The sequence below is a fragment of the Camelus bactrianus genome, chromosome 7 (genome assembly GCF_048773025.1).
Source record: "Camelus bactrianus isolate YW-2024 breed Bactrian camel chromosome 7, ASM4877302v1, whole genome shotgun sequence".
NCBI lineage: Eukaryota > Metazoa > Chordata > Mammalia > Artiodactyla > Camelidae > Camelus > Camelus bactrianus.
The window spans coordinates 6,741,647-6,763,285 of NC_133545.1; the positions used below are offsets into that span (position 1 = coordinate 6,741,647).

Consider the following 21,639-nt stretch of genomic DNA (forward strand, 5'->3'; position numbering starts at 1 on the left):
CAATGTTGGTCAAGGTCATGACACTCACAGGGAGAGCAGGAGACTTAGCTGGACCGCAGTGAGCATGCTGTGCATTTGCGTGACTGTGAGTGACGGTAACACTGCACTTGTTGCCCATCCTCATCACTCTAGCTCTTCTAATTTTGGACATTGTCCGAGTGACAAATGGATGTTTGAGAAGAAAAGAGAACTCCCTAAACTCAGAAAATCATTTCAGAATATTGAAAGATACATATTCTTCAGCTGCAGTCCTGGTCGGGCAGATGAACATGAACGATTTTATAGGAAAAGAAAAGCAGACAAGTGGACCAGGAGGAGATATTTTTGTGACTCTTGATGATAAGTTCTTGCTAAACTTGGCTCATAAAGAAATTCTGATGAAGAACAGGCAGCCTGGGTGACAGTGAATCCACATGTCCTGCTTTCATATACACTCGACGGCCCTGGTTTTATAGACACGAACCACTGAAATGTATAGAAACTTTCAGTACAGACTGCCTCAACTATACAGTCAAGGCTCCCAGGCATGTCAGGTGTTCAACGAGTGTCTGTGAAATTAATAAATCAGTAAGTCAACACAGCTTACATCTAAACGTGGGGAGGGAGAGAGAGTAAGAAAGAAAGGGACTCTTTTATTCAGACCTTGTATTCTATTTTCTTCTTACGATAAATTCTACATCTAAGAACATTCTGATTTGTTGCTGAATCACAATTTACTAAAAAGCCCTAAGACTAGGGCTTCTGTTTGTAGTTTCGTGTGAACCTGCAGGAAGGCCTTGGTGAGAAGCAGGCACATCCAGAGGTGGTGAAGAACGCGAGCTTGGAGTCGAACTGACTGCATGTAAACCCCAGTCCTGCTACTTGCTGGTATGTGAACCTTGGGCAAGTGACTAAACCCACTCGTGCCTGAATTGCTTTCTCTGTAAACAGGGATAAGGATGACAGTACCTACGTAGGGCTGTCATGAGTACCAGGTGATGCTAACATAATTAAAGACCTTGGCGCACTGTCTGGCCCATCATAAGTTCTCAATAAATGTCAGCAGTCACCATTGTTAAATGCAGGAATGAGACACTGCAGATTTTTATTAGCACTTGCATTGACTTCCTGGGGCGGCCATAACAAAGTACCAGAAACTGGGTGGCCTAAACAGCAGAAATATATTCTCTCACAGTTACGGTGGCTACAAGTCAAAGATCAAGGTGTCACTAGGGCCACACTCGCTCTGAAGGCTCCTTCCTTGCCTCTTCCAGCTTCTGGGGGCCCCAAGTGTTCCCTGGCTTGTGGCAGCTCCTCTCCAATCTCTGCCTCCATCTCCACATGGTCTTCTCTCTGTGTCTCTCTGTGTCCTCCCCTCCTCCTGTAAGGACACTCCATTGGATTCAGGGCCCACCTTAATCCAGCATGACCTCATCTTAACTTGATTACATCCGTAAAGAACCTATTTCCAAACAAGGTCACATTCTGAGGTTCTGGGTGGACACGAATTTGGAGGAGAGGGGCACTATTCAATCCGTAATTGTACTCAGCTACAAACATTTAACACAGAAACTGCTGTAGCCACTATAGGTCTGTTATCTTGCCTTCTGCTTGGAAACATAGAGAAGACACAGAGAGAGTTTGCTTCTAATTACGTTAACTTCTAGTTAGAAATAAAAATGAGGTTGACTGTCAAAATGTGTTTCGAGGTCTCACTATCCAAGAAGGAATAGGTCTAATTAGAGAAAACTACCTTTGGCATGTCCAGGCAACTACCCATTTGGTCCCCAGTGGGGGTCCCCACTAACCTTGGGGATGCCAGACCCACAGCTATGCCTTCTATGCAGGGGTGTTGCCCTGCTCCCAGAGGCGTCCACAGCCTCAGCCAATGGGCTGCCAAGGAACTGTGCCATGGAATGAGCTGTCCCAGCTGAGTTAAATGACTGCTGGCGGGTGGACATTCTGAGAAGATGGGATGCTGCTCGGTTAGCTGTAGACTGGTGCGGTGACTGGCTAAAAGGTCCAATTATAGAGTGAGTCTCCAGGAGGCCCTCATGCTCCCTCTAAAACCTAAACTTCTCCCCGGTCAGCATTCCGATTTAATAGCTCTTCCCTGCGAGAGCAAACACCTTAAGTGACGATCAGATCTTTAGAGATCCATTTGAAAAAAGGCTCGGGGAGAAGTTTTTGATAAAAGATGAGAGAAGGGCAGAAAGGAGCTTCTCAGATGTACACTCAGCTGGTAGCGGGACTGACTGTAAATGCATCATCTACAGAGCAAAGGAGCATTTTTGATTTACCAATGCAACCAGGTACCTTTCTCTCTGAAGCAAAAGAAAGAGAAAGTGGGAAAGTAAGTCGGAAGCATCAGAGCCAGAGCCCTGCGTCGGGTCCCACGCCCGCCCTAGTGCGAGCCTCTCACACGGCCGAGTGTGATACCAGCCTTGTTACTTTCATACAGCTTGGCCCCAGCAAAGCCGTCCTTGCTCCAGTGCCCATCTGAAGAGCGATCACTTTGAACGCTTGTGAAGAATGTGCTCTGTAAAACGCGTCGAGAGGTGGATTTTTCAACAGTAATTTAATTGTGCGCTATTTTCACCTGAGATTCTGCTTCATTCCAAATAGTGTGATGAGACGGTATAATGATTGCTGGTTAATAACCAGATATTTTCTAACCAGAGACAGCTGACCCTTGAATACCAGGGGTAAAAACCCTGACTCTTAGTACTTGGTTCTAAAAAGAGGTAACCATGAGAAAAAATAAAAGAGGTGGCTTCTTACTGTAAAAGATTAGAAAACGGCCAAAAGGTAAGAAAAGAAATACTGGTGTTTTCACTCTCTTCCCCAATTAATGACAATTAATGTTTTGATGTATTTTCTTACAGTTTGCTTTCCTCGTGTGTGTGTGTGATTTTGTAGGGACATGTAAGCAGGCTGTGCATGGTATGTTCGGACCTGGTTCATTCACTTAGTAAAATATCGTGGACATTTTTCTGTGTCTACAAGCACAGACCGATTCTAGCAAAGGAAGGCCCGCAGACGACCTTCATGACCTCACTCTTTGGAGGAGGACACGGGCTGCTCTTTCTCGAGGCTGAGTTGTCTGGCTGCAGCCCACCTGGAGGATGTGGTCACAGGAGCTGCTGCTCTGGAACAGAGGGGCTGCTGGCTGGAGGGCTCAGAGGGGAGACCCCAGCGGTGAACGAGCTTGCCTTAGTGCGGGTGAAGCTTCCCCGGACTGCTCTCATCAGCACCACCTTCATCCTCCCCAAGTCAAAAGGATACTTGTCTTGACTCAGAGGATGCCCACAAATACTTTCCAAATATGATCTGCAGTTTCTAATTGTAATTTTTTTGGTTTAAGCCACTAATTGAGACAAATGTGAACTCATCCTGCTAAACAGATACTAAGAGAATATTTAGGGATATTTTGTGTAAACCTTGTGAAATAATGTCAAAGGAAACTCACAGGCTTCCTTTGACTCCATCTCAAACATTCGCAAGGCTGAAGGGTATATGCCCCTGCCCTTCTGTTTGTGAACATTGCCTGTTAACCCCCAGAGGTTGTGTATGAGCCACTGTACATAACCTAAGTCTCCCAAAGTAAGGCGCTCGTGATTTCCTTTAAATGGGTACTCATGCAGTGGAACCTCTCAGGCATTAGTGCTTACTTGATTGCATTCAGACACCACTATGGCAATGGAATGACTGCATTAAATTAGCATCAAGCACAATGAATGGTAATTGCAAGACTGTCATTTCTACAAGTGCAAAATTAATGTGTTCTGCAAACCCATCCCATTGTGTGCCACCAGAAAATCATGGAACCATGCTGCTGTGAGCAGAGCGGTGTTAATGTGCTGTGGGATTATTCACCAGTGGTTTCCCTCCCACCTTTGTCGTTGTCTCATGTTCATTCCTCAAACCCTGCCTGACCTAATTTGTATGCTCTTAGTATAGCGCTGCCAGACAGTAGCCTGGATGTACAGAGAATGTTATGGAACAATTCCTCCTTCTGGGTGGCATCTTGTGTGAATAATGGCAGCATAAACAACCCTCCATGTATTCATGAGAGTATGAATAGGCTACTTATGTAAAGCTTCTTATAAAAAGATGTACCAACCGTTTACAAGAAACTTTACCCAAATGCTATACATTCATTTAGAAAGAGAAGAGTGATTTACGCTCACTTCAATTGTAGCTTAAGAAGACTGCCAGCTCTCCTCTCTCTATCTTTCTTGTTTACAAGTGGGATGTGAAGCCACAGGCCAGTTGAGTGAATTTCTTCTGGTCACGCAGAATCACGGAGTGTATCCCGAGTGACAACATGCATATGTGTTGGGCTCCTGGAGTCAGCTGATTGGCTCTGCAGAATGTATTAGGGATCATTCAAGACTGAAATAATGCAGTGATAACAGATGCTATCAGCTGACTGGTTAGATGCGGTATCTCAGTGCTCCTGCAGCTTAGTGGAGGCCGAGAACCACCCTAAAGGCGTCCTGTGAAAGGGTAATAAGGAAGACAATGACAATAGCTGACCAGAGGGGCTTTTGTCGTGAGTCCAGCTTGAATCTAGTCTCTTAGCAGCTGAGGGAGGGAGAGGGCATGAAGACCACCGGGCAGCATGGATTGAGTCACTGCAGTGATCCATCAGTCCCAGATGGGGTGCTGACCCCCTCTGATTCCCCTGAGTGGGAGGGTCAGGCCTCAGCCCCCTTTCAGTTGCCACTTACTTTGTCCCTCACCATGAAGGCGTGATACGGCTATTTGCTTTGTAATGTTCCAGTTATTGCAAAGTTTGCTGGAATTTGGGGGAAGTTCTGCACCACACTCAGAGCTTCCTCATCTTAATAAACAACAAAGATTAGGGAATGGTTTAGAAAACCTCCTGACTAAGCTCGGAGAATTCTGAACACCTTACCCTCAGAATGAGGTATCCTTGGGTACAGCTGGAAAATCATTAAATACATGATTTGGGCTTCAAACACGTGAAAAGTGGCTCTGGAAACTGGTTCTGACTTACCTTTGTTGCAAAATGTCCCATCATACGCTGTGTGGGAGCAATCGCAGGAATATCCGTGGTACTTCTCTATGCATTTGCCTCCATTCTCACAGTTCGCCCCATAGCTGGTGCAGTGGCCTGAGCACCCGGATTTGAACCCGGACGTGACCTTTGCTCTTTCCTCCAGGTCCAGTGTCACCCCATTCATCCTCAGGGAGCGGATGCAGCCCAGGAAGCCCTGCTGGCCTCCGGCACCACCTGGGAAGACAGAAGGGACGGAGCTCAGACAGAATAACCTCTGCTCTAGCTTCTGTTTCATTCATCACACCTCCGGACCACTGCGGTGGGAGACGAGACCGCCAAGGGCATCTAGCCTTCTCACTTCCAAGCTGGTCCTGCCTGATAGGAAAGCTTGCATCTTTTCTCCCTCAGGCTATACTGCCTGGTTAAAGAAGGCTGTCTTCTGAGAAGCAATATATTTGCTACAGAAATAAACTAAACTGAACTATATGGAGACACACAAAAATTATACAAGCTGCTTTGGAAGTCTAATTGGGTTTCCTACAGAAATCTCTAAGTTCTTTATTTTTTAATCTCACAGCATTCGGTTCCACAGCCTTGTACAGTGGAAGAAATACAAAAAGGCAGACATGCACAAATTATCAAAGTTAACAAGTCAGTTAGTCAGAAGACATACATTCATTTGGAATGTGATTTTAAGTCCTGGTTCTTGTTTTAGGAAATGCTTTGTTTTGAAGTTCATATTAAGGGTTCCCAGGGCTTCTTGTCTGGGGTGGCTAGAAATTGGAATTGATAAATTTACACAGAAGTCAGCTACACCACTGTTATTACCAGGTCAGTTTAGATTTCATTGCTTTTGTCTAAATACCATTTCAAGACTTCTAACACAAATAACAAGTTCACCGTGATTTTCTGAGTAAGTTACAGAGTTAGATGGAGGGTCATGAGCATGAAAATATTAAAATATTCCTAACAAATTTCAAAGAAGGATTCACTGGAGAATTACATCACAAGTGGGTTGTATCTATAATAACCTTATCTATGATTTTTTTTAAGCAGCTGGTACGAAAGGAGGAACTCAAGTCTATATATGTGGCTATATTTTAGAGTAACAACTTTTCTGGAAATTAAATAAAATGAATAGTAGTTAAAATTATTAAAAGAACTGTCTGATGGGAGTTTAGAAAAAATACTGTCAAAAAAATAAAAGTTACTCTTTTATTGAGGACTATGTAGTAGGCACTCTGCCAAACACCTTACATGTGATATCCACCCAATTCTCACAACAGCCTGGCGGGGGAGGCATTGTTAACTTACCCTTATTGTACAGATAAGGAAACTGAGGCTTAGAGAAATTGAGTTTACTCGAGGATTCATAACTCCAAAGTGCCAAAGCAGTGTCAGATCTGTCTTATTCTCGTGCCTATGGTCTTAAAACTCTGTTCTGTGTTGATGCCTGATACAGAAGAACTTCAGGGTCTGGGGTTCTACAGATGTACGTGTTTTTGATGTACAGGTTTGGATATCTTAAAAGGGACGTGGTCAATAGGACGGCAGACTCTGGGTAAGGTTGCAGGCTGGGGATTGATTCTGATCTCTTATTCTAGTATTCTGAGAAGGATGTGATGTAGAAGACTCATCAGACCAGGCTGGTGGATCAAAGGCTTTAGCTGCAGAGATGGAGCAGCATTTGCTTATGCCTGTGAATCCTCAGCCATGAAAAACAAATCATAACTCTATTGCCTCTATAAACCCAAGATATGCAGTTCTTTCACTGGGTACATCAAGTTGAATGATGATTCCCCAGGGATTACTATATTTTAAATAAAATATTTAAATAGAGGACTAACTGAAGGGAGTCCAGTGCCCTTTTTGATCAAAGCTACAGGCTAGTAGATGGCAAAAGAAGTTATTAAAAGCAACCATTTTGACAGAGTTCCCATTTTGCAAGCTGCTCATCGGCACCGCTGTACACCTCTGGGCTGAAGAGAATTGGGGCCTTTGCTGTGATTTGGAACAATTTCAATCCATTAATCACTCTTTGTGTGTTAAAATTTCAATTTGGCTTCTATCCTTTTAGCAACTATGGCTTTTGTCCTTGTAATAAGGGCTTTCCAAAGGGTCTTTTGTTCAATAAATGCCTCGCCATTTAAATTTTCATCATTAGTCAGTTAAGACAATTATATCCTATCAAAATATGCTGAAATTTTTAAATTGTTGTTTTTAGATGTCACCCTCTCCTTTCCCCTGTTGACAAATCTAGTAGTTTTTCATGGTGGAAACCATAAACATACTGATAAGCAAAATGAAAAAGAGAATCTGTAATGCCACTCAGACAGAACTACTTTTACTTTTAGCAAAGAGCTTCTGTTTTTATCTATGCACATACATATGTGTACAGAAATCAAACAAAGGAAAACATCGGATTGCTTTGAAATTTGCTTTTTGCACTTAATATATCATAAAACATTTTCCCAGCAATAAATCTTCAACCAGAATGTCTTGTTTCACATCTGCATAGCACCCCATCGTGTGATGCACTATAACTTATTTTGTCATTCCACTAATATTGAACTTTAAAGCATATTCCAATTCTCATTTTATATGATACTATAATAAATGTCCTTGTAAAAACCTTTACATACTTGTCCAGTTTTTCCTTAGAACTAATTCTTAGAAGAGAAATTGCTGGGTACACAGGCATATATACATTTTAAAGTCATATGCAATATATTTTCCTCTAAGAAGATTTTATCAATTTGTATTTCATGAGTAAGCACCAGTGAGGTACAAGAATCCTGCCTTCTCCCCACCAATTCTAATTCTAGCCAGGATCCTTTTGAATTTATAGGCTGGGGGAAAAAAGAGTTCACTGTTTCCATTTGCATTTCTTCAAACACTGAGTTGAGTAATTTTTAATGTGTTCCTCAGTCTTATTTTTTGTTTCTCCATGTCCTTTGCTTTTGGGGGGGAATAAGTGAGAAAATATTTCTTATTGACTGATAACAATATTTGGGGCTTTAATTCTTTGTTATAAATTTGGCAACCACATCCTTCTAGTTTGAGTTTGCTAATTTGCATCTAATGTTTCTTTTTCCCTATGAAAGGTTTCCATGTTTCTGTAGTCACATCTATCCATCTTATTTTTATGATTTCTGCCTTTGGTATAAGGCTTATAAAGACCTTCTCTAATACAAAATAATATAATTATTCAATTATCTTTTCTTTCAGAACTTTTATCATTTTTCTTCTTTTAACAGTTTATTCTGTAATCTATTTGGAATGTATGTTAATGTGGAAACAATTCATATTTAAGGGTCTCAGCAATGGTTGTGAATTTGAAGAGATTTTCTAAAGTCTCTGTAAGCAAATGTTAATATGAAAAAAAAACCACGGAGATTTAAAAAGGGTCAACTGGCAGAGCGAGTCCACCCACATCAGACTGTATTTCAATTATATCATTAAGGTAAAGATTTAGATATGTGTATGTCTGCTTCATTATGTGTGTACACAAGCCCTCATTCAGATTTTCCTGTCTCTCTGCCTCTCGGTCTTTGATTCTTTCTGGTCTTGTTCTTTCTGAGTTTCTGCACCTGTCAGTCTCTCTTCCTGCCTTTGTGTTTGTGTCTCTCCCCATCAGGACTGTCAACTGCTTTTGGTTAGTTTTGTGGCTTTCGCCAGATCGCTTCCTCTCTCACAGCATCAGTTTTCCCTACCCATTAAAAAGAGGCTGAACCCGATGTCTCTGGTCCTTTCAGCTCTAAATTACTCTGGTCCATGATGTACAACCTCTCCCTCTGGGCTCACGTGTCTCCCTCTCCAGATATCAGCAAATTACTCTCAGTTTCTCCTACATTTCTTCTTGCTTTCTTTCCCCTCTTTGCCCTGCTGTCTGATCTTTTCCCCCTCCTTCCCCTAACTGACCATAACATATGACTGTAGTCTCATTTGCATTTTTTGCATTCATTAAACAAAGGTTTGTACTTCCCCTGCTTAATTGATAAAGGTAACTGGAATGCCATTTCTCTCTATATAAAGGAAAACCAAATAAATTACACTCTTTTTTAAGATGGTCCCTGATTTATTGAATGGGCCAGTGGAAAGTACTTTTACTGATCTAGTCAGTAGATCAGTAAAATGGTCATTATATATTATGCAAAAGATGTTAATGCACTAGAACCAGTGATCATTATTTGAGTTCAGCTTCTGTGCTCTATAGAAGTCTTTCTTAGTGACAAATGTCATAAATTGAAATAGTAGGTCTGCAAGCAAAAATGCTACTTAACCTTCGTTAATTAGAAAATCAACACATTGTCATTGGAGAGAGACCCCTGCCATGCAAGGGCTTCCTGCACATTAGTCAGACCCGTGATAATTACCCAAGGTGAGACGTGGGTTTAATTTGTAAATCATTTTTCATGTGAAATGCTATTCAAGTATTGCAATTAAAGGTTAATTATGAAAATGCTGTAACTACCCGTAATGAATAATACAACCATCAAAGGCACAGAAGATTGGGGCAAAATAACCAGGTATTAAATTAAACAAAAAGGGTGAAAATAATGATCACAACGAATTCTATAAAAACACGCTGTCCTCAGACTTGGAGCTGAATAGTTTTCTAAGGAACTAAGTTGGGTTCCAGAGTCCCTGTGTCCAGAGAGACTGGCCACTCATTCACTACAGAAAGGAATCGCACCAAAGCTCACACGCGTGGATCTAATTTATCCATTTATAACTATTTATTTCATGGCTACTATGAGCCAGGCCTTGTCTGGAGGTTGAGAAGGTACTAGAGGGGAAAACACAAAAGAAGTTTTGCTTTTGTAGAGCTTATATTCTTGCCGAGGGAGAGAAAAATTTAACAATAAACTCAATAAGTTAAGTATATCACGTGTTAGGAGTCAGCCTGGGTTCAGTGGGATTGGGAGTGGGGGTGGGGTGGGAAGCAGGTTCTGATTTTAAACAGAGCCCTTGGGAGAGACTCCCCCCACTCCCTACACCACTGAGAAACCGACAGAGTATCCACATGCACATCTCCGGGGAGACAAAGGCAAGGGGCACCGCCCACCTGGCGGGGGACGGGGGCTGCCTCCAGGTGCTCAGAAAAGCAAAGCCACCAATCGGGTCACGTGCATAAGGCGCGAAGAAAGGCACTCCTAAAAAGATGGAGGAGACATACTTCTTGCCCACAGGTTAACAGAAATAGAATCACAAATAGCCACACTGTGGAGCCAGGCACAGCCTGACATAGGGGAGCCTGCACTGTGGCCACAAAGATCTGCGTCCGTGAGCCGGCTTTGCTGCTCCTGCCCTGGTCTTCCCAGCTCCTCCCTGGGCCTTGGGCTTTTTACGTATGAAACTGGCATAAAAACACGCACTTCGCAGGGTCATATGAATAACAGGTGATAAAACCCCCTCCGTACTAATGCTCAGTTAATGGTAGCTGTTCATCACTATTATTACCGTTATTCAGTACAAACAAAATTCTACAGAAGCACAGAGTTGGAAATTAAATATGGCTAAGATGAGTGTACACAAATATGGTACCAGAGGTAGCATGAGTGTAATGGAATGCACTGTGACACCCCCAAATTTGTATGTTGAAGCTCTAACCCCCAGTGTGACTGTATTTGGAGATAGGACCTTTAAAGAGGCAATTAAGATTAAATGAGGTCATAGGGGTGGGACCCTAATCCTATATGACTGATGTCCTTTGTAAGGAGAGGAAGAGATGCCAGGGATGTGTGCACACAGGAGAATGGCCACATGAGGACACAGTGTGAAGGAACTGGTCTGCAAGCCAAGGAGAGAGAACTTAGGAGAAACCAACACTGCCGGCACCCTGATCCTGGACTTCCAGCCTCCAAAACTGCGAGAAATACATTTCTGTGGGTTAAGCTTCCCCATCTGTGATGTTTGTTACAGCAGCCTGAGCTGACTAATAGTGAAGGGTCAACGTTAAGCGTGGGCCAGTCCAGGCCTGTCTGAGAGAATGACCTTGAAGTCCATCTCTTAAACGCACAGTTTCCTTGAGAGGTTCAGGATTGGGATGGGGGTTTTCTTTCTCTTGTCTGCTGTGGGGGCTGTAGCTGGATTGCGGGGAGCTGGGAGCTGGCATGGAGGCAGGGAACCCACGACCGGCTGGCGTAACAGATTGGTGGGAAACAGAGCTGCGACCTCTGTGTCCAGGTGACACACTCAGACCTTGGCTCTTCTCCACGGCAGTCACTCCTGGCCCGTGTAGGTGAGGGGGCAAGAGCAGCTACGGACTGGGACGGGCTGGGCCTCCTCGAGCAGCAGATGCTGTGTTCTGTATGTGACCATTGTCTCTTAGGTCTTGACTGTCAACTTGAACCCACAGAAAATCCCCATGGAGTCAGTACAGGTGTGTAAAATAAAACCCCAGTTATCTGGTTAGGCTGACTGCCTCAGAATGGCCCAGATGCCTCAGTGGTGGAGGGAGTTAAAAGATGTGGGACCACATTACTTAGTGCAGAGCTGCATGACTGACAAGTATGGACCAGGGATGCCTCTGTCAGCCAGATATTAGACAGCATATATGAAAACCTTTATCCGTACTCAGAGAGCTGGGCTTCGGAGGATTGCCTTTCAGATAATGCTCATGAGTTCTCATTCATAGCATCATTCAACAGGATGGATTCTTTTCTTCAGTTCATTATCACTTGATGAATTTCTTACGCCCTCAGAGTAGAGGACATGCAGAATATGTGAATCCAAAATATTCAAACTGGAAGAAAACTTCAAAATAGAGACTGAGGACATACTGGGTTTCTAGTAGTGGAGGGCTCTCATATGCGTCTAATTGAGACTTGTTCTGTGATGGGGACGATGCCAGGAGGTCTGAACATAATCCGAAGGCTATGGTGGCAGGGCAAGCCTGATAAAACTTAGCTATTTCAGAAACTAATATTAACTGAATGCTAGCCGTGCCAGGTACTGTTTCAATCTTTGCATTTTTGTCTTCACTCTCAGAGATAAATATTATTACCATCCCCACTTTACAGGTGAGGAGACGGAGACCAAGAAAGTTGACTTGCCCAGTGTTACACAGCTAGTAAGAGGCCGTAATTCACTCCTAGGCTTTCTGGCTCTGAAGCCTGTACATCTTGATTCTGGGGCTTGTATCATGAGACTCTTCGACTTCCAACACGTTTCTAGGCATTGCTGTGCTGAGGGGTGGAAAATGCTGACAGAATGATACTGTCTGAGAGGAGTCATTCACCGCTTGGCAGGGTACTGTCCCGGGATGGCTGAAGCTGAAAGAGGAAAATAAAGGAGTCTGGAGCCAGAGATGTGGACACAGGGTCACCCAAACTGGTCTCTAGGCCACAAAGAGGAGATGCTTCTTTGGTGCTATCCTTGAAGTCCTATTTCTTCTTGGTACAAAAGCTTAATACTGCATCTTAAAACCAGCGCCGTTATGAGCGTGGCTCCTGGATGGAGGCAGGTTGATCATCTCTTCACGCTTAGTCTGCCAGCGCTGTTTCAGAGGACTGTGGTTCAGTGGGACGTGGGTCTTACAATTTCAAGTCCCTCACAGAAGTGGGGACTGACAGAGACTACCTAGCCAGGTCCAAATCTTAAATTATTAATAGTCACTTTATTAAACTTCAGCACAAATCCAGATTTCAAATACATCGGCTTACCAGTCTACATATTTCTTTTACAAATATTTGTATGTTACTGCTCATGATGTGTCCCGCGGGAGAGTCCTGCTCATCTTTGCAGCAAAATTAGCATCTTCTTTCTGCAGATTTTAACATATCTCATGTCTTCTCTCCCTCTTGTTCTCTTTATTTTGTCTTTAAACGTCTTTATTTTTTAAACAACTGTTATCTAGTCCCTTTTCATTCAGAGCCAAGAATCAGACGTGTGATCCACCCCGTCACCTCGCTCTCTCACTCTCAGACTCCAGACTTCAAACGAGCATTTGCAAACGCTAGTCTCAGATCAAGGCTGGATCTGTGGATCTGGGAGGGCTCCGCATAGCTCTGATCCCCAACCTCCCAGGCTGCATGAGCCTCCTAAGACAGGAGAGGGTAGAAAAAGAAGTGAGGCGTCGGGATGGAGATGAGAGGGGAGGAGCCAGGAGCTGGCAGAGAGCCTGAGGACCGCACCGCGGGGGTGCTGTGAGGTCAGGGTTGCAGGAGGGCGTGGTTACAAATGTTAAATAATACCGTAGTCAAGGCAAATGAGAAAACAGCAAACGCCTACTTGACTTGGTTATTTCTGAGACAGGCCTTTCAGTGTCGTATTCGAGATACTTACTAGTGAGAGAGTAGCCTCAGCAGGTGAAGACACATCCTTGGTTCAAGAGTCACCCACGGCAGAAGACGGCGGCCCCGCCCGTCTGGGTGGGAAGGAGGCCTTCTTGCTGTGTGTGGGGACGGGAGGGGTGCGCAGAGCAGGCGGGAACAGGAAGGGCTGAGGGGGTGGGGGACGGACTGGCGGCTCCGCGCACCCTCGGCTTTCCCCGAGCCCGAGCCCGCGCTTCCCGGCTCAGGGTAGACAACGCAGAGCACGCCCCGCTCATCTCGCGGGAACGACGCGAACTCACGCTCCCGAGATGTGGTGGGGCCTCTGAGGGAGGACAGCGCCACCGCCTGGACGGGGAGAGCAGAACCACGGGAGCGGAAAACGGGAAAAAGAACCCAACGGACCCCCTTAATCGCGGTGCTGACATGAAGGAGCAGCAAACTGAGCATCACGATACCTTCATGATCTTGGAAACGTGGGGGTGAGGACAAAGTATCGTGAAGAAGTGGCTGGAGATTGTGAGGATGAAAAACCTGTGATGGCCGAAGAGCATTTCAGGGGTCTGGAATATTGGGTCAATAAACCCTCCTCAAAGGCAACAGGAAAGGACAGTGACATTAAAGGTCTGAAAGAAAAGAGTTGGAGGGTAGATGAAATGCCAACACTTACACAACAATAACCTCAGGAGAAAAAAGAGCGACTCAGGAAGGAGCTCTTTGAAGAAATCATGACTCAGAATTTTCTAGAATAAGCAAACTAAGACTTCAAAATGAAGTGCTGAACGGGGTAGATCAGAAGAAACTGCCCTTCCTACACCTGCAGTCGTGGTTCCTACCGAACCGCAGATCCACAGTCGTTTTCACACAGGAGTCAGGAAGCCTGAGAACACGGATGGCAAAAACCCCATGTGTTCGTTTTCACTAACCTCTAAGAGAAAATTAGCGTCTGCTTCAATGAGGAATGCAGAAAAAAATCACAGCAGCATTAGCAGCTTATGTGTCAGTTGAGAGAAGAGAAAAATCACATATTTTCTATCTTGTAGATTTTTTTGAAGTTATCATTTATGATCATGATGAATTTGAAATCATGAGTTACGAGTTGTTATGAGACCCAATGCTAGGTCTTGCTATGTGAAGTGCTAGTAACAAAGCACAGATATTACCACTGTAAAACAAATCTGCTGTTTTTAATACTTTGATAAACGTGCTGGTTTCTCTTGTAATTCTGTATCTTTTATTCATATAAGACATCACTCTGAGAAGACAGACATAGATTTTACCAAAGTGGCCCCCAAAAGGTTAAGAACTGCTGCATAAAAGTGAAGTTAATAAATATTAAGGGCGGTTTCATATCTATCAAAGGTGTACATATCTATCAAAATTCATCAAATTGTACATCTGAAATATGTGTAGTTTACTGTACAGGAATCATACCACAATACAGGTGTTAAAAAAGGGCAAAAATATTAAAGGCAAAGAAGGACAGGTTCAGGATTAAGAATGTCACATCTAACTTCTTGGGAGCAATATTGCCTATAAAAGACAAAGGACTGGTACCCTCAGTGTTGATTGAAAGTTGGGAAGCAGTGGCAATGTCTGTAGGCATGTGAGGTCTCAGGAGGACTCACCTATGAAGTTTTAGAAAAAAAATTGCTCTTAAGTAAAAAGCAAAATGAATCCAAGAGGAGGTAAGATTCAGGAAATAAGAGTAAATAGTCATGCTTTCTGATAAGCAGTGAAAAATAAGCATATTCATAAGATTCTGCAATGAAAACTCAGATAACATCAGTGCAGCAGGAAGTGAGGTGGGAAGGAGATCAGAGTGTTCTTGGTCTCTTATTCAGGAGAACAGAGGTATCGATTTGTTTTTGTGGATGACAGAGAAAAAAAAAGCCTAAGTGTGAGTCTTAAGAAGTTAGGCATAGCTGCCGGAGGAATGAATGTAGCACGTACAACTTTCAAATCAGGAGAATAATATTCAATTTCACCAGGGGAAAGTAGATTGGGGGGACGGTGAGGTGAGCAAATGAAGAAAACATAGTAAATCGAAATCACAGGGTAAGACGGCAGAAAATATACCCTAATATAACAGTAGTTACAACAAGTGAATAAAAAGACAGGGATGCTCGAATTAGATTTTTAAAAGACTCAGCGTTATGCAATCTAAGAGACACATTTAAATAAAAGGATCCAAACACCCATATAAAAACACCAGGCTGATATTAACAACAAGAAGAATTACAAAGTAGTTTTAAGAGCAGAAATAAAATTGTGAGATGAAAAACATCAGAAGGAATAGAGATGGAAATGACATGTTTGCATAAGGGACCATAAATCACAAAGATCATGAACACATCTAGCTAACGAAACAGCCTCGAGTAATTACAGAGCTACCAAGGACAGAGCTATTGACAGAAACAGGTAATTCAAGCCAGAAAGTTTGAGGTTTTACCCTCAGGATCTGATCAGACAAGCAGTACTTAGTGAAATGAAGTAATGCACAGACCCTGTGACTCAGTAATTCTGCAGGACACACACAAACACATGTGCACACACACGAGAAAACCTCACCCAGATAACCGGGACACACACAGATATATTCACTATTCAGTGATTTGCGGTAGCAGAGAGTTCGGGGAAACTTCGGGCTTTCATCACTAGGGGATGGAATAAAGCGTGGATATACACATAATGAATGAAACTACACATAGTATTCACAGAGCTACACAAATACATCTTAAAAACATAAGGCCGAGTGAAAGAGTAAGAAACACAATGAGATTTTTAGTACAAAACTATTTATATAAATAATGACACATGAAAGGCAATACTATTAATTTTCCATAACACAGACATCTTTTGAACAAATATATAGACGGTGGGGCTGGAAATGCATTCAAGTGGGTGCCCGCGATGGGGAGAGAGTAGAATTGGGAATGGTGCAAAACAGATGAAAAATAATAAAGTGAAATTAAAATGAATGAGGAACACTGCCAGGATGTGACAACAGGACCATGAAATGAAGAGTGTGTCCCACACAGTCCTGCACACCAGGGGACCTTGAAAACGATGCTGGTGAAAGAAAAGAGGTTAAAATGCAGCGCTGGGTGGGAAACAACTCTGTTAATTTAAACTAGAAAAAGTGGATGGCTTTTCTCGCTCTGGTGTATCACAGGAGGCACGGTGGGGCTGTAAGTATCCGCTCCTTCCTCAAAGCTGTGTCACCGATCCCCATTTCTTTATTACAATCTTTTTCTGAGTGACAGTTACCATTTATTAGCATGAAGTTTAGTCCAGTCCTTGCTGAAAGGATAAAAAATTCATATGAGAAATTATTTGATAAATATATTTAAAAACTTTTTTTCCATACTGATTTCAAAATTGGTGCCTTTACATTAAAGTGCCTTCTCTGGATCAGACCATGCCAACTGTCATGAGAAGACTGGAACAAAAGACCACGGCGTTTGTTTTGTTTTTGTGGCACGTGAGCTGTTTTACGCAGAAGGCGAACAATAGGTTTGGTGGTTTTCTTAGGTTCAAAATCTCTCTCTAAAGTGGGTCGAGCTCAGTGGTAGAGCACCTGACTGCAAAATCTCTCTTGTTTCTAAACACGTAACCTCTGCCTCAGTAGCTCAACACCTACTTAGCAGACCACCTTTGGAAGGTTCGAAGGAGGTTAAAAGTACATCGTCAATTTGATTGTGTTGGGAGCACAGGCAAGGAAGGTAAAAAATGTATCTATCATAACTTACTTTATATGTTAAACTCTAACTGTAAGATAGACAGCTGGAATTGCGACAGTTAATTAGTTGTGACCGCGAAAAGGCAAAGGGTGGGAAAACACATGGTGACTATCAGTGTGGAAGGGCGCCCTCTGCCTGTGAGGTCGGCAGGGCGGGGGTACTTCTATTGAGAAGAGAGCGGATGCCTCGCACGTGGCTTCACTGCGGAGCCTGGTGAAAGGTGGTCGTGTTAAGAAAAGAGTAACTGTGCTGGCAGTCCTTGAACAGCGGCAGCTTCTGTATTCGCACTTTTGCTTTGTAGATAGTTTGCTGATTTCATCTAGTGACTTTTTTTAATGTTACCTAGCACATCATTTTATTTTACTATTTCACCTATGGCAGTGGTTCCTAATTATGACGTCACTCCCTATCTCCGTTTGGGAGAGAATCAGGGGACCAGCTGTAAGGGTTGGGGCAGAAACTCTTTGCATTAGGGTCCCAACTATCATCTTGGCTACTGACAAAATGGGAAGACCTCGAGCTGAGAGAGGGAGACTGAAAACGATCTTGAGGGCCCAGACTGATCTGAGATGCTGCCTTTCATAATATGAATTTCTCTGTGACTCTTTTTTTTTTTAAGGCTTCTGTCATGCTGGATTTCAGTCTGTGGTACCTAATGAAAAAGAAGTTTCCAAAGATGACAATATGGCTGTTAACTCAGAGAAGTAACAAAAAATAGAATTCACTTATTCATTCATCCTGTTGCTCACTCGGCAAGTTCCCTGGGCAACCATCACAGCATTACTGAAGATCCCTGTTGTCATGTAGCTCACCTTCTAGCAGAGGACACACACAAATCAACGACAACGTCACAAGTTCTAAGGAGAATGTAAAATGGTAAATGACCGGCTGTGTTAGACTGAGTGGTTAAAGGCCTCTCTGAGGAAGAGTAGAGCTGAGACTGAATGACAAGGTGAAGCCAGCCTTCAAGACATGGAAGTATCCTAAATGCCCATCAGCAGACAAATGGATAAAGAAGTTGTGGTATATATACCCGATGGAATATTACGTGGACATAACAAAGAATGAAGTTCTGCCATTTGCAATAATGTGGATGGACCTAGAGAACATCATGTTTAGTGAAAAACAGACGGAGAAAAAAAATACTCTATGTTATCTCTTTTATGTGGAGACTAAAAGATAAAACGAATGCATATAACAAAACAGAAACAGATAGATACAGAGAGTGAACTAGTGCTTACCAGTAGGGGGAGGTAGGGGAGAAATAGGGGTAGGGGATTAAGAGACACAGCTTCTATGTATAAAATAAATAAGCAACAAGGGTATGTTGTACAGCACAGGGAAATAGAGCCATTATTTTGTAATAACTTTAAAGGAAGTATAATTCATAGAAATAGTGAATCACTATGCTATGAACTTGAAACTAATGCAATATTGTAAGTCAACTGTACTTCAATTAAAAAAGGAAAAAAAAGAAAAGAAGGAGCCAGCCTTGTCAGTATCTGGGGAGATGTTTCAGGCAGAGGGAACAGCTAGTAGAAATACTCTAAAGAGGAACTGGCTTGGTGTGTTCAAGAAACACACCAAGACCACAGACCAGTTAGGAGACTAGTTACAATGGTCCAAGCAAGAAACACCTGTGGCTTTGACTAGAATGTGACCCATGGCAGGAGACCACAGTGGCTGCATCGGGGGCACAGTCTGGAGATGGAGTCACAGGACTTACTACTGATGGGCAGGGATGAGGGAAAGAGAAGAAATCAAGGGGAATGCCAAAGTTTGGGCTCAAGCAAGAATGGGTGGATGGTGATGTCACTGATCGAGATGGGAAGGTTGGTGGAAGAGCAGATCTGGGTCAGGCATCAGGAGCTCCTCCCTGCCGTGCTTCCCCTGCGATGCCCATTAAACGTCCAAGTTGAGATGCCGGGTAGACAGTTGTGTAAGTGGGTGCAGAGTTCCCGGGAAAAGTGAGGTTTGGAGATTTCAATTTCATTGGTACATAAACAGTACTGAAAGCCCTTGGACTGGACAAAGGCACTCAGAGAAATGTGTGGCCGGAGGCGAGGAAGGCTCTATGACACTCCAACATTTAATGGTCACGGAGAGGGAGAGAACTCACAGGAGAGACTCAAGTCGCGGCCAGGGTGGTAGAGGGAAAGCTGGCGAGCACATGCCACGGAATCCAAGACAGAAGAGTATTTCAAGAAGGAGGGCACGTGGGATGCTGCTGAGACGTCACGGAGAGAAGGCCCAAAACATGTGTTCTAGACACAGTTCTAGAGAGACCCGCGGCGACTCTGACAACCTCTGTAAAGGGTTTACCAAAAGAGCTAAAAAGAAAAACAGCTTATTTCTGGGCACCATGACTGCTTCTGCATAAAACTCTCTTGTTAATCCGAGCCCTTTGTGTGCGTGTCAGACAGGGAGCCCCGCCTGGCCTGCCTTGATCTTTGCGTCTGAGACTTGTAATCCACAGAACACCTGCCAGGGCCGACTCGGCCGCCTGACCTCCTAGTCTCCCACCGCAGGCTCCGTAACTGAGAGCAGTGTGTCCTCATAGGGTGTGCACACCTTTGTAGGGGTGGATTTTTCTGTGCCTTGTGGGCAGCTTTGCCTGCAGCCTGGAGCTGAAGGTGGCCTCCTAAAGCCATCGCACTTTCCCAAATACCTGGTGGGCCACACATGAGGCCCCCCAGATGAGGGACCCTGGTACAGACAATCAAGATGGCTTCAATGTTTCCTTCAGCTTGACCAAACTTTAGACATGTTTCTTCTGACCCTAGACTCCTGACTTCCCTATTCTTCGAGCATTTTCTTAAATTCTGTCTCTGCTCCTTCGAGATGTGTATCTTTCGAAAACTCTTTTGCCAGTTTCACAATCCAGGATTTTTTTTTTTCCTCAAGGACCTGGGGGCCATGATCTTGAAAGATAAACATTCAGGGAGTTTCTGCCTCTGTCTCCTGGGTTCTGTGGGAGGGTAGGAGCCTTAAGTCCTCAGGGCGGGCAACTTGCTCCAAGTTGTTTAATGGAGAAGCAGCTCCGTGCCCTCTCCTTCAGCAGAGCTGAGCTCACCCTGAGTTCTGGCCTCTCTCCCCCACTGCAGTGGCCTTGAATGAAGTCTTCCTTGCCTGTTTAACTTTGGTACAATTTTTACTTTGACAAGACGAATGGTTAAGTCTCTCGAATCAGACTGTCTGGGATCAAACCCCAGCTCTGGTCTCTCACTAGCTGCCTGACCTCGGGCTGTTAACTCATCTTTAGTTTTAGTTTCTTTCCTGCGAAAAGAAACAGGAAGCAGCAATAGCAGCTACTTCATACAGCTCTCGTGTGGATTAAATGAGGCAAATAAAGCACGTGAAGCCCTTGCCCCCGAAGTTGCCCTCAGGACATCTTAGCCCGCACGTGTGTTGCTGTTACGGACTCAGGTCTGCGGGAAATGGGAACAAGGAACGTGTTTCCTGTGCTTTAACTCCTGCAAATCGGATTGTATATTTTTTATCCTAAGGTTTTGAATACTAGAAAGAACCATTTTATTCACACACAGATTTGAATGCACTTCATGATGGGAATTCCATCTTTCTGCCTTGCATACAAATGTTGGTTTTTCTCTTCACTCTCTTGACGATCTTGTGTTTCAGATGGCCTTGGAATTACCCACTTATGATTCTAGAACACTGAGTGCACAAGGAGCAGCTGATCGAGCAAGTTATGCTGTTGAGTTTGGGGAAGTGGGCAGGTGTCTGGAGCTGTGAGCCAAGGGTAGCGCAGAGAGTGGTCACGGCACGCGAGTGCACATGCACCTACCAGTCCATCTACTAAACCTCAGCTCTGCCAGAAACTCAAGCTGCCGCTCAGGAGAAAAACTTTCCTGATTGACAACCTGCCAGAGGACCAGCAGGCTGCAGGCTCCCCTGCTCCCAGGCGTGGCTGAGTCCTTCTGAAGACCCTGCTTCTCCCATCGAAGCCAAGCAGGCCTCCCACGCAGCACAGAAGGCCCTGAAGGGGGGAGGATGATTCTCCAGCCTCTTTTGGGCGCCATCTTGCACAAAAGGGTTGGCCTCCATTATCCTCCAGAGGGATTTCAGAAGAGGTCAGAGCCAAGTGAGCTGAGCCTGGACATTTGTCATTAGTTAAGATGACTGGACCTTCTCGTTCAAGGAGCCACTTCGGGGACTGACTTCTCCCTGAAGCTGTCTGAGGTGGCCTCCAGCTCTCCTGAAGGCTGACCTCTTCCGTAAGCGCCTCCGAGCACAGCTGCACGCTCTGGCCTGTGCTGCACCCTGCCCCCTGCCCCGAAGGGCCGGCTCGCTTCTCTCCTGCGGCTCACACTGCCCAGCCCGGGGCTGGCCGCCGGGCTCCAGGCCGAGGGCCCAGCAGACCCCGGCTCCCTCCCAGCCCTGCTGCTGCTGCTTCAGCTGCCAGGACTCCCATCTCCCTGGCATGTCTCTGTGCCAAAGAGGGCTTTGGCTCAAGGCAGCCTGGCCTTGTTCGTGCTTAGATAATGACCTCGAGCATGTCTGCTCTTCTCCATGCACGGAGAGCAATCTGGCCCGTGGATGCAGGTCTGAGCACCTGTGGTTGACTGGCCTCTACCTGGCTGGCCGGGAACTCATC

The 21,639-nt window shown here is 44.3% G+C and overlaps 1 protein-coding gene across 1 annotated transcript in view; it reads right to left on the reverse strand.

Moving 5' to 3' along the window:
* The window catches only part of CNTNAP2 (contactin associated protein 2), a 1,833,533-nt gene that overhangs the window by 188,401 nt on the left and 1,623,493 nt on the right, over positions 1 to 21,639 (reverse strand). The window contains exon 18 of the mRNA XM_074366860.1: positions 5,003 to 5,239. Within this exon, the coding sequence (XP_074222961.1) occupies positions 5,003 to 5,239 (237 nt within the window). The remainder of the gene's footprint in view (positions 1 to 5,002; positions 5,240 to 21,639) is intronic.